The 12,884-nt window shown below is 47.2% G+C and overlaps 1 protein-coding gene across 1 annotated transcript in view; it reads left to right on the top strand.

Annotated features, from left to right (window-relative positions):
- The window catches only part of ELOA (elongin A), a 32,796-nt gene that overhangs the window by 7,039 nt on the left and 12,873 nt on the right, over positions 1-12,884 (top strand). The window contains exons 2-4 of the mRNA XM_077337584.1: positions 4,767-4,823; positions 5,583-5,701; positions 8,429-9,608. Coding sequence (XP_077193699.1) covers positions 4,767-4,823; positions 5,583-5,701; positions 8,429-9,608 — 1,356 coding nt within the window. The remainder of the gene's footprint in view (positions 1-4,766; positions 4,824-5,582; positions 5,702-8,428; positions 9,609-12,884) is intronic.

The following is a 12,884-nucleotide window of genomic DNA, read 5'->3' as shown; positions in this document are numbered from 1 at the left end:
AGCTGTCTAGGGCATTTTTATTCTGTCCTTTCTCTAAGGCAGGGATTTCCAACCAGGGGCACGTGGACCCTGGGGGGTCCGCAGCCTTTCTCCTCTCCTTAGCCACAAGCTACAGAACCGATTGTTTCCATTGCTTCCCCTCCCAAACATGAGTGAATTCTCTCTTGGGTTCTGTGCCTTCAGCCACCTTCTGTCTCTCCCCTTTCAGTCCTCCTCAAACCTGCCTGTTAACGCAGATGGTGATGTCACTTCCAGTGACATGTTGCTTCCAGGGGTGCGGCAAGGAGGCATGGCCAGCTGGCATCACTTCCAGGGCTCCTCGAAGCCTGAAAATTATTTCCTGGGGTCTTCCATGATTCAAAGGCTGAAAAAGGCTGCTCTAAGGAGCTCAATGCAGTGCCCAAGGTTTCTTCTATTCCTCATTTTGTCCTCTTGACAACCCTGTGAGGTAAGGTAAAGGTAAAGGTAAAGGTATCCCCTGTGCAAGCACCGAGTCATGTCTGACCCTTGGGGTGACGCCCTCTAGCGTTTTCATGGCAGACTCAATATGGGGTGGTTTGCCAGTGCCTTCCCCAGTCATGACCGTTTACCCCTCAGCAGCAAGCTGGGTACTCATTTTACCGACCTCGGAAGGATGGAAGGCTGAGTCAACCTTGAGCCGGCTGCTGGGATCGAACTCCCAACCTCATGGGCAAAGCTTTCAGGCAGTTGCCTTACCACTCTGCGCCACAAGAGGCTCACTGTGAGGTAAGGTAGGCTGAGAGTAAATGACAGGCCCAAGGTCACCCAGCAAGTTTCCAAGGCAGCGTGGGGATTTGAGGCCATGTCTCTGATCCCAGTTCAATATAGGAACCATTATATCCCACTGGCTCCTAAAAATAATGGGCTGCACAGCAACACAGAAAGTCTGCTCATTGTGACAGAGCCAGCAGTTACTGTCCTTAAATCCTTGTCATTGTTGGATGTGTCATGGAGCCATTGTATAGTGATTGTATAGTGATTTTCATTGTTGGATGTGTCATGGAGCCATTGTATAGTGATTGTATAGTGATTTTCTTTAAAGCGGATTACATACACATTTGGTTTGTTAAAGAAAGACTTGCTGTTCTCAACCTTGGGAGGAAATCTTTCATCCTAGATCTCACTGCCATTTAACAAAATTCTTTTATTTTCTTTTCATTGAAGAGGCAGCCGCCTATGGTACCTTTGAGCATACCCTGGAGTGGGAGCAGTTTCTTCTTCTTGGGAGCGTAGCAAACTTCCAGTGTTGGGGCACTGATGAAAAAAGGAAGTGGTTCTCCGCAGCCATTACAATGTTGCTTTGAAAGAAGTTTCTTCAGTGGGTGGGTGGAGGGGAAATAGGATGTGGGTTTTCTTTCCCTCAGATCGAAATTACAAGTATACCAGGCCAGTTTAAAATGGTGCATTTCTCAGTAGCAGGCCCTTCCGCAAGGCGTCAGCAAGGTCTTACTGCCTGTTGCTGTTCAGTCCTATGTACCAAATGCCCGCTTGTCCGCTAGTTTCCCTTCAAAACAGAAATTGTGCATACATTCCTGCCGTGTCCTCTCACATCATGAGGGCTGCATTAGAAGTTAATGCAGGTCATATGGGCCTCTGTCCTTTGCCGCCTGGTGGCCCACAACCATGAAGGCTAGCCTAGGATCTTTTGGAGGGGGAAGGAAAGTGAGGTTAGTGGAGAGTCTCTTGCAGCTGTTCTTTGTGCTAGATTGCACAACTGTGTGCTTCAGCCCCCGCCGTGCCAAATGCATACAGCCTTGGTTGCAACGGTGTGAAGCCTCTGAACAAAGTTCTTCTTGTTGTGCTGTGTTCCATGTTTGTGTAAGCATCTTTGTGCATATGTGGGTTAGAAAGTTGCATACTGGAGTCTGAATTGCAAAGGCTCAAGTGGATGAAGTTTGTCTTTCTTGCTGAGACAGGGGCATCGTTCAAAGCAATGAAATGAAATCTATTCATATAACACTAGTGCATTACTGCTGATTCACATTATTCAGGAACACACAGAAAACACAGTAGAAGCAGCACTGAAAGACTTGGGAACAATGCAATGAAATGGGTTACTACAGACAGTATACATTGTAAATGAAATTGAGTTCCAAAATGACAGAATAGTTAGCAAAAAAAAAATCCCCCAGCATAATGGATATCATGGCCAATGCAACCCAAACTACCTGTTGCAGTGGATTTAGTATATCTTGAGTTTAGTAAGGCCTTTGATAAGGTTGGAGAAAGTTAGCATAAACAGGGATGGATGAGGTCACAATCAAATGGCTGATTACCCAAAGGGTGCTCGTCAGTGGTTCAACTTCATCTTGGAGGGATGTGACCAGTGGGTCTACTGCAGAGTTCTGTTCTGGGGCCAGTATTGTTTAGCATGTTCATTAATGAGCTGGATGAGGTAATAGGAGGTACATTGGTCAAATTTGCAATGACACCAATTTGGATGGGGTAGCTAATACCCCAGAGCAGGCTTTCTCAGCCAGGATTTCATGAAAACCTTGATATCCCTGAAACAGTTTCCCAAATGGGTGGAAGTTAATTAATTTTAAAATATATTTTTTAAATTTGTTAAACATTTATTGGGTGGTATGACTTTATATGGTCATGTTGACTCACCCACCCCCTAGTCAAATGGCCAGTGATGGGCCTGGAGGGGGGGGAAGAGGAGGGGCAGATAGACAGATACACAGCTATGCTTCCCTACCATACTCTGCATGATTGCGCCACTTCAGTGGTTTCCCAACAGTGAAGAAGTTGAGAAAGGCTGCCCAGAGGAAAGGACTGCAATTCAAGGAGCTCTGGCTAGATTGGAAAATTGGGCCATAGCCAACAAAATGAATGTTAATTGGGAGAAGTGTAAAGTATTACACTTGGATAATAAAACTGTGATGCATAAATATAAGATGGGGGATACCTGGCTTGATAGTAGTACCTATGAAAGGAACTTAGGAGTTCTGGTAGACAGTAAGTTGAATGTGAGCCAACAGTGTGAAATGGCAGCTAAGAAGCCTAATGAGATATTAGTAGGACCTTATTTGAAATATTGTATCCAGTTCTGAGTGCTACTGTTTAAGAGGTATATTGACAAGATGGAGGGAGTTCAGAGAAGGGTGACTAGGAGGGTTAAAGGGTTGGAATCCATGCCTTATAGGGAGAAGTTGAAAGAGTTGGGTATGTGTAGCTTGGGGAAGAAGAGGGCAAGGGGTGATAGGATAGCTGCATTCAACTATGTAAAAGGTAGACATGTTGAAGAGGGGGCCAACTTTCCTTAGAGATAAGGACTTGGAGCAATGGGTTCAAATTATGGGAAAGGAGGCTCTATTTAAATACCAGAAAGCATATTCTAATTGGGAGGACTGTTCGCAGATGGAATATGCTGCCTTGGAGGGTGGTGGAGTCTCCTTCATTGGTAGTTTTTAGGAGGAGACTGGATAAACACCTTTTAGGAGTATGTAATTTTTAAGTGCCCAAGAAAGTGGGGAGGCTAAACTGGATGGCCATTTGTGGTCTCTTCCCACTCTTTCTGATTCTGATACCTAAACATTTCACAGACATTAACTCCAGCCCTATCCCCTCTATAAAAATGCCCTTCTGAATAATTCTGTTTTACATGCTCAGTGGCATGCCAGAAGTATGGGAGCCTTTCTGAACACATCGAGCTGGCCATTCCACTCAGCAGGGAGCTGCCATGCAAAGATCTCTGGAACAGGCAGCAATTGATCTTACCCATTTTCAGGGTGGTGCCTTCAGAAGGCTTGCCTCTACGCTATTGTATGAGTCCTTGTTTCTTTGATAGACTTTTGCTTCTACACTGGGTTCCAGCAAGGCTAGTGTGTCGGTCAAGGGCCATAGGCTCTGATTTGGTGGATCAGAGCTTGCACACACCGTGTGGTGGTTTGTGCATTGACGATATTGACATGTGCTCCAGTAAATGCAGGCTGTTCAGAGGGCACCTTGTGATTGAACCTAAGTTGCAGGTGTGGGACTGTCTGAGACTACTTCATTCTTTTTCTTTTTTTGCTGTGGCTGCAGGATGAGCGGTACAGTTGCCAATTTCAAACTGGGACCTGGAGATCTCGTGGAATCACAAGTGATTTCCAGATGACAGAGATCAGTTTTCCTGGAGAAAATGGTAGCTTTAAAGGATGGACTCTACAGCATTATACCCGCTCAGGTCCCTCCACTTCTCAAACCCTGCCGTTCCCAGGCTCCATTCCCCAAACATCTCAGCCTAACCTACCTTAGTGGATGTTGGTTATGGGATTGAATGAGGGGAGAATGGTGTAAGCCCCTGTGGGTCTCCTTTGGTGAGAAAGGCAGGGTACAAATGAAATAATGCAATGGTTCAAGATGTCATTGGTGGCATCCTTAACAGTTCTCCCTCCACTGAACTTGGACTTGAGTTATGCTCCCAGCCCATTTCTCTACATGCAAGCTCCTGCGTTGAAATAGCAAAGGCTCCCTTGCACAGTGTTGAACAGGGAGTATCTCCAGAGCCACTGCAAGGATCCCCAGTGAAGTCACAGGTTACCAACTACAGTGACATCAGCCTGGGGATTTGGCTTCTCTGTGCATCAAAAGATCTCTGAATGTTCGTTTACAGCAAGGCCAATGGCAGTCATCCTGAGGAGTTTGTTTTATGCCCTTCCTGTGTGTGCTCATGCTTCAAGGAGGAGCTCTTCCTAGGTGTTGTGGTTTGTGGGGAGAAAGTAAAAACCTGTTTTCCCACCTCTCTTTTGTCTTTGCAGCTGCTAAAGAGTTTGAAGAAGCTTTCTGAACTGCCCATCACGGTTGATATCCTTCTGGTAAGAGCTCTTTCCTGATGACACTGCTTCTTCTTCTTTTAAACTACCAGCCACAGCTATGAAGTTGTAGGATGAGATCAGAGCTTCTAAACTTGGGATTTTAAAATAGGGGTAAAAATTCCCAGTGAGTAACGTGGTCCGTTTTAATGGTACAATATCAATAATTTTAGAGCAATTACTTGGATGAGCCTCAGTAGTTCTGTCCCGAGGAATGGGGACATGTCACTCGGGTGGTCCTGGCCTGCACCTCTCATGGATAGTAAAATTGAGCCTGGTAAGAGAAATGCATCTGATGGAGCCCAGGCTTGCATCTCTGAGCAGATGATGCTCTGTGAATCTCTCCTAGCTGCTGCAACTACATAGGTGTTCACAGCACCGGATCAGGTTTAAAGTGCTGATACTTACCTCCAAGGCCATACACAGTCTGGGTCCTGTGTACGTCAAGGACTGTCTGCTTGTCCATATCCCCCAAAGAGTGATACACTCTATCCACTCAAACAGATTGGTCTTCCCTGGCCCCCCAAAAGTCTGCCTGGCTTTAACAAGAGCCAAGGCCTGGTGGAACAAGCTGCACAAGGCCCTAACAGAACTTCTGTAGGCCAGGTCTTCAGCTGCAGTGCTGCTTTGGGACTCCTTCGGGGAGAGAAAAGTGGCATATAAGAACCAACTCTTCTTCTCCTCCTCCTCCTCCTCCTCCCCCCCCCTCCCGTTCCTAAGGCTCCTGCAAAACCTAAACAGATTTTCTGTATTTTGGTGTAGGAGACTGGCGTTGGGAAGACAGTGAATGGTTTACGGAAACATGAATTGGTTGGAGACTTTGCCAAGGACCTGGTGGCAAGGTGGAAGAAGCTGGTGCCAGTCCCCCAGGAAGCAGACCGGTAAGCCCTCGGCTATGATGTCCAAGGGCCTGTTATTCTCCAGATTATAGGGGAGAGCTGAAAAATAATTGCAATGAAGAATAAAGCCAATTAGCCTTCCCTTCCTTGGGCTCCTGTCATTGAGCACGTGTGTTGTTTGTTTAGATTTTTTTTTAAATCCCACTCACTCATCAGGAATCGTCTTCCACTTTATCACAACCGCCGTGAGAGGTAGGTTTGGTCAAGAGAGTATGACTAATCCAAGGACACACAGGGGGGATTTGAACCCAGGTTTCCCTTGTCATCCTCTGGCACTGTATTATCACCCTCCCCACTCCCCGCAAAGAACTTCTCAAAGTGTGTCATGAAATAAACCAATGATAGTGCTCCAGTTAGAGTTAATTTCTGCCGCATTTGGAAAGAGCAGCCGAGCAAACAGTCAGTGGGCAGCCATATCTGTCAGAACAACAAAAGCCTAAAAGAAGCAATAAAAAGCCTTCAAGGTCTTTTTCAGAATGTCAGATCCCAGATTCGATGAATTTCAATAGGCAGTGTGGGATGGGTTGGAGTGTATGGATGATCTCCAGGAATATTAGTGAACGGGAGGAATCATATGGAGGAAAACAGCCTCTCCAGTATCTTTGGGCAATACCTTGAAGAGTTTTATAGACAATCTTCTCTTTGAACCCCAGGAGCAGAAAACTGGCAGCCCACTCAACTCGTATCAAACAGATATCATGTGTTCTCAGTGACTAATGCTAGGAATTAACCTGGCTGCCTCATTCTGGATTCTTTTCAGTTTCCAAATGGTCTTCAAGGTCTGCCCATTATTAGGTTGCTTAGCAGTGTTCCACTGTGGAAGCTATGAGGAGACATACCTCAGAGGTCAAGTGCCCTGGTCTAAGAATTTGGGCCATTACTTGCTTCCAACAGGTACTTCAGAGAGGGGTTGTGAACTTAAAGGAGAAATAGAACTATCGACGTCAGCTGCTTTTTATCTCCCAAGGACCTCCCCCAGCTGCTTAAGGAGCACTGAGCTAGGACTGGGTCTCTCAGTTTGTGGCCAACGAAAATGCAGTTGGCGTGTCTCCCCTTTTTTGTGCTCCACGCAGTGATTAAATGTGGGTAGCAGTGCAGCTCAACCCACAGTGGGCTGCACAATCTTGACCCTCTCTTTTTAGGTCACAGTTGGAATTTGGTACCGAACCATTTTAGAAATGCACAATATGAAACTTCAGCTCTGCATGTCAGTAGAGCTTGCATGTGTTTTGCTTAAACTTGTTTACTGGCTGACATTACTCAGAACTTGGTCTCTTAGATTTTATGTACCTTGGAATTTCAAGGGTAAGAAATAGGAGAAAGAGGCTGTCTTAAGTCCTTGGGTAAAAGAATGGGATGGAAGGTGGAAGTTCGTCTCTTTAAGGCTGGGATCGTTCATAGATGAGTTTGAAAATATGCGTATCTTCCGTCATAAGGACTGGAAGCTTTGTTTTAAAAATCTACAAGAAGGTCTGTAGAAGTGATGAGGTCTGAGCATACCAGGTTGCATTATTTACTTCCAGCAAAGAGGGTGGAACTAACCACACCATTGCATTCACTTAATTCTTGATTCAAATTTTTTTGGGCTCTTGATCAAGGGTGGTCTTAACCAATGGGCAATGGGGCCGCTACCCTGAGCCCCATGTGTGTAGCCACCCACATCCCTACCCCATCCTTATCGGAGGTGGGGGAAGAAGAAACAGAGCAGGCTCTCACTGCTGTCACTTGACCTGCCCTATCTGGGTCTTGAGCTTCTTGCTTGCAGCAACTGCCACTTGCGTCCACTCCATCCGGGGCTTGGACACCAGCTTGGTGGCAGCTGCTTGTGCCTGCAGTGTCTAGAGCCCAGGCAGTCAGTATGTGGTTGCAGCTGCCACCCACTTCACACGGAGCATGAGACACCACCTGATTCGGTCATCCTGGGAGGAAGCAGTGATTCTGGGGCCCCATCCTGCACCCTAGAATCTTGATCGATCGATTGATTGACTGATTGATTCAATTTGTTAACCACCACTCTTGGACCAGCTGGCTTGTGGTGGTTTACTGATAAGGCCTTGGACGAGGAATGTGTCTCATGGCTTAAGTGCCACTTAGTGCTTAACACTCACTCAGGGTGGCTGTCCCGCCCCTGAGTGCCTCCTCCTCCTCCTCCTCCAACTGACTTGCCTGCCTGTCATGCGGCCAGAAGGGCCACCTTCTGTCCCCCACCCCTGACCACCCCCTCCTCCTTCCACTTCCCTTTGAGGCTTGGAGGCTGCAGATCACTGCTGCGTGAGAGCTGCCTCTGCTGGTGAGTTCCATTACAGCTGCCTGTAGCCATTCCAGGTCCTGGGGGGAGGGGAGGCCATCCACAGAGTTCTTCCACTCCACTCTCCTAATCTATCGCCCATTGTAGTCCTGCATGCAATGGGCTTGGCCCCTAGTTCACCTATACAAATTTCAACCCAGCTTCACAGATCTCATCCCGATCCCTAGTCTCAGGGAAGGTGTTTGAATAACTAGTTAGAAGAGAGTCCCCATAGATCTTCTCTATCCCGGCCTCAACCAAACATCAGGTGGAAGAGCTCCATCTTGCAGGCCCTGTGGAATTATCATGAGAGCTCTTCTGAGAGCTCATTCCACCAGGTAGGGCCTAGGACCCGGGAATTATTAAAACTGTAGCTCCATCATTCACATCAATCATATAATTCCCTCCCTCCTTCTCTTAAGGAATAACCTTGAATCTGAGGAACGCGGCTACAGCCGAAGCAGCTCAAGGAAACGGCAGCGGGAACCATCCCCCAAAGAGGATGAGGAGGTGGAGCAGGACTATTCAGAAGTATACCAGCCTTCCTGCAGCCAGGCATACGAGCCGGACTATGGTGCAAAGAAGCTCAAAAGGTGCCCCAAGCCGGACAGACTCCATCAGACTGTGAGCTATGGCACACCAGAGGGCAGGACATGGGGCAGAGAGTCTCCCGTGCTCTCCTCTGATCAGGAATGCTCGGACTATGGGCATCCGGTCTCACCCACGCTGAGCGATAGCCCTCAGGAATTATCCCCAGACCTCTGCATAGCTGAGGAGCAAGAGCAGAAGGTCCTTCAACGGAAGGCGAACAAGAACAGGCAAGAGGGGGGTCATGCTCGGACCCCCAGTGAGCCCCAGGACAAAGGCAGCTTGAGTTGGAGCAAAGAGCACAAGTCCTCTCACAAGGAAAAGCGGTGGCCTGAGGCCAAGGGGGACGAGAAGGTCATGGCTTTCAGCTCAGAGCGGCTTCACAAGGGGTCTTCCAAAGAGCCCCTCCGAGAAGCTTCTGTAGCCAGTGGCAGTAAGGAAAGGCTGAAGGCCACGGACAGCAGCAAGCCCGAGAAGAAGAGAGAAAGCAGTGGCTCGAAGAAGGAGAAGCCATTGCACACTGACTCTGAGGAGGCTCTGGGCAACCACATCAAGAAGCAGAAGCACGTGGATTCCGAGCCTCCCAAACCCAAGAAAGCCAAGCAGGGTTCTGAGGTCCCTCATGGCAACCGGGAGAAGGGAAAACCCGAACAGGATTTGTCCAATAAGAATAAAGAGAAAGTGGCTTCCAGCAGTATAAAACCCCCAGAGGGCAAATCCAAATCCTCCGATTTGAATAAAAAAAGAGCCAGCTTCTCCCCTTCCAACAGGGAAGCGGAGGATGAGTTTGAAAAGCCGATCATGTCCTTTGAGAATTACCTGATGTATGACCAGCCTCAGCGCAAGAAGAAGAAGAAGGTGCCGGCCAAGCCCCCAGCACCTGCCCCCGTCAAGGACCGAGGGCATGGCAAGCAGAATGGGTCCAAGTCTAGCGCCAAGAGCTCCGATTCGAGCCGAAAAGCCCACAAGCAGGTGAGCGAGAAGAAGCAATCGGAGACATCCAAAGCAACCAAGGTAAGCCATTTTCCCCAGAATGGACCTGTTGGTGACACAAAGGATGCGTGGGGAGGGGATTGCACTGGGATTGCACTGGGGAGAGGAACGATTAAACTGTGGGTATCCACAGGTGTTTTGATGGGAGTTTAAGATGTATGGAATGACGCCCAGGGGACCAGAATCTCAAGGATGAACACTCTTGCCCAGGGAAGAGTCAGCAACTACTTAGACTGCTAGCTGAGCTTCTGGCAAGGGAATATCTATTTGCCCAAATTGCCAGATGGCTGTTTGAATGACTTGACTGGGCGGTAAAGGAGGGGAGGCACGTGCTCTGTGTTGGAGCAAAGAATGCAGAGTGGCGTAAGAGGGCATTCACTCCCCTAACTCAGGACTGAGTGAAGGGAAGCCCACCCAGCTTGGGCAGGAAGGGTTCAAAGACCTGGAGACCTATTAGTAATGCTCTAGCCCAGGGTAGTCAAACTGCGGCCCTCCAGATGTCCATGGGCTACAATTCCCATGAGTGAATGCTGGCAGGGGCTCATGGGAATTGTAGTCCATGGACATCTGGAGGACCGCAGTTTAACTACCCCTGCTGTAGCCAGACCAGGAGCTAGGGGAAGGGACAGGGTGGCTTCTGCCTTTTCCCCTCAAGTTCCAGTGGGCTTGTGTCCATCGCAAGGAGGGCACGGCAGGGTAACGTCTATGTTTCTCAAGTTCATTTTAGCCTCAAGAGTTTGGATGGCTTTGATTTTCTTTCTTAGGTCATCATGTACCTTGAAATACTTTCCCCCTGCATACGTGTGCTTCAGAATGTAAAGCCATGCTCCAGTGAAGAAAGATCGTTTTTCTTTAAAGAGCTCAGACTATGTTCAAAGAGCCTCACCGCCATGGCTGCTCATTTCTTCCATTATAATCTCCTGGCTAGGCTGTGTTGGACATCAAATAGGAGAAACTAGGAGAAACTACTTTCCTCTCATGTTCTCAGAGCTCAGCCAGTGTCCCAGGCCACTAGTACATGAGGGAAGGGCAAATCTGCTTGGGTGTGGCAGCTCAGAATACTTGGTGGGAAGGAAGAGAGAAGAAGCAGGGAGCTCCTCCTACACATACACGATACCACTGTGACCCAAGGAAGATGCAGATCTGACCCCAGTGGTACAATTCAGGGGGGAGGAGGCCTGCTGTGGAAGTCCCAGTGTAGACTTTTGGGCTCCTGTTCGTTTCAGGGCGCCTTAAGCAGAAGAACTTCCCAGTGAATTCAGACCTAAATTAGAGGGTAGTCTGCCTCTGGCATCAAGATCTTGGTACACTTTGTATCTGCTCTGCTGCGTCTGCCAGTCCACATGTGGAATTGGATAGCCAGCCCTCTCATTTTCATGGTCTCATGTGCAGAACATAAAAATCAGTGATTTTGGCAAATGAGATTTTTGTTTTGTTTTCATTGAGCATTTCTGTTTCATCTTCCTTTTTTGGAAAACATTTACAGACATGAGTTCTGTGCCGTGTTAAGGGAATCAAAAGAATCAACGATGGTGTAGGTTGTCTTCCCATTGCTTTGAAGGACATGTTTTTTTAAAGATCTGTCTGTAGCATGTTTCTCTCTCAAAACTATTCTGGTTTCAGTAAAATCTGAACTTTTCCCTTTGAAAGCCTGTTTTTGATGTTTTTAAAGAACTCTGGCCCAAAACATCTTTGTAAGTCGTCATATAGCACAGTAGTTTATGTGGATGTATTGATCCATGGCGGCGGGGGGGGGGGAGAAGGATGAGCAAGGGACCACAGCTGTCATCCATTCTTCCCTTTGGATGATGTTTCACTCCTGTTTTATTCCTGCAACTGGCTCACAGCATGACACTAAACAAAGCTTTACATCCTTCTCAGCTCACTGACTTCAAAGGGTTTAAAATGGTGTAACTCTCATTAGAATGACACGGTTAGCATGGGGGTTTTTTGTCTTCCATCCCATGGAGAACATTGATCTGCTCTTTAATTATTCTGAGCCCTTGCTTCTTCAGAGATTATTTTACATGGAGGAGGGGCAGAAGTAGGACTAAGCAATTTTGTGATAGACGTGAAGGTGCCAAATAATGTGGAAAAGGACACTGGAGAAACAACACTTTCTCGTGTTGAGTCTAACCATCACCTGTCTACAAAGAACTCTTAGAAGTATTAGAAGTCACGAACATTAAGTTATCTAAAAAATAAGCAATGTACTGTTTATCACCTTTTGAAATGTTAAATATGGGAGAAACGTCTATTCTCTGTGATATAAAGGTTATTTTATTGTATTAAAGCAACCAGTGGGTATGCATCTTCATTGTACCTAAGCTGAAAAAGTTGATTCAAGTGTCATCTTGATTTATAAAAGATGCAGGCAGGACAGACTGATCATGTGCTGTGATCCCATAAGCCTTCAACCTCTAAGATGCTATAGTGGGAGATCTATTTCAGACTCAGTCCACTGTCTGTCCCCTTGCAGTTCTCTTGTAGTTCATTTTCTACTTGAGATGGGAGAGGGTTGAAGAGGAAGTGTGTGGATCTTCAGTGATCTAGCACAGGGACTGGAATTTAGGAATTAAAAGTACAACCAAATTTTGAATTCTCTGAAAATGGCTGATTTCTGCTGCATTTACTAACATTTTCTCAGACTATGATTACTTGCAAAACAAATATGGTTTTGTTACCCTCCTCAGCCAATGATATGTGGTGTTTTTAGGTGTCATCTGTTGTCACCTGACTGCCTTAGTCTATATTAGTCTAGCGTGCCTCAGCCAGGGCCTTTTCGGTCCTGGCCCCTACCTGGTCGAATGAGCTCCCGGGTGAGCTGCGGGCCCTGCAGGATCTTTCAGCGTTCTGCCGGACCTGCAAAATGGAGCTCTTCCGCCGGGTCCATGGTTGAGGCTAGGGTCGGCGAGGTACATCTACTGCTCCCCCCCCCCCCCGGGCTTCTTGAACATCGTTGACCGCCTCCTTCTCCGCCCCCCCTTAGCAATGGAGGTAGGAAGGGGATTTTTTGTTCCGCCATGTTCTGATGGATTTTAAGTGTTTTAATGGGGTTTTAAGACACTGTGACCCGCCACGACCGCTTAGGGAGTGGCGGGAAATAAATTGAAAAATAAATAAAAAAAAAAATTTGTAAACAGCGACTCAGTTGGTCGCTTGCAGTGAGTAATAATCACTCCGAGGAGAGTAGGCCAAGAAGCTTTTGCAAAATGGGAAAGGGTGGGGGTTTTTTGGTTGGACATCAGTATCTAACATGTATGAGGAAAGGATGACTGGTAAATATTTTTGCGGAGT

This window comes from Paroedura picta, chromosome 5, assembly GCF_049243985.1.
Source record: "Paroedura picta isolate Pp20150507F chromosome 5, Ppicta_v3.0, whole genome shotgun sequence".
NCBI classification, from domain to species: Eukaryota; Metazoa; Chordata; class Lepidosauria; order Squamata; family Gekkonidae; genus Paroedura; species Paroedura picta.
This window is presented reverse-complemented; position numbering and strand designations above follow the sequence as displayed.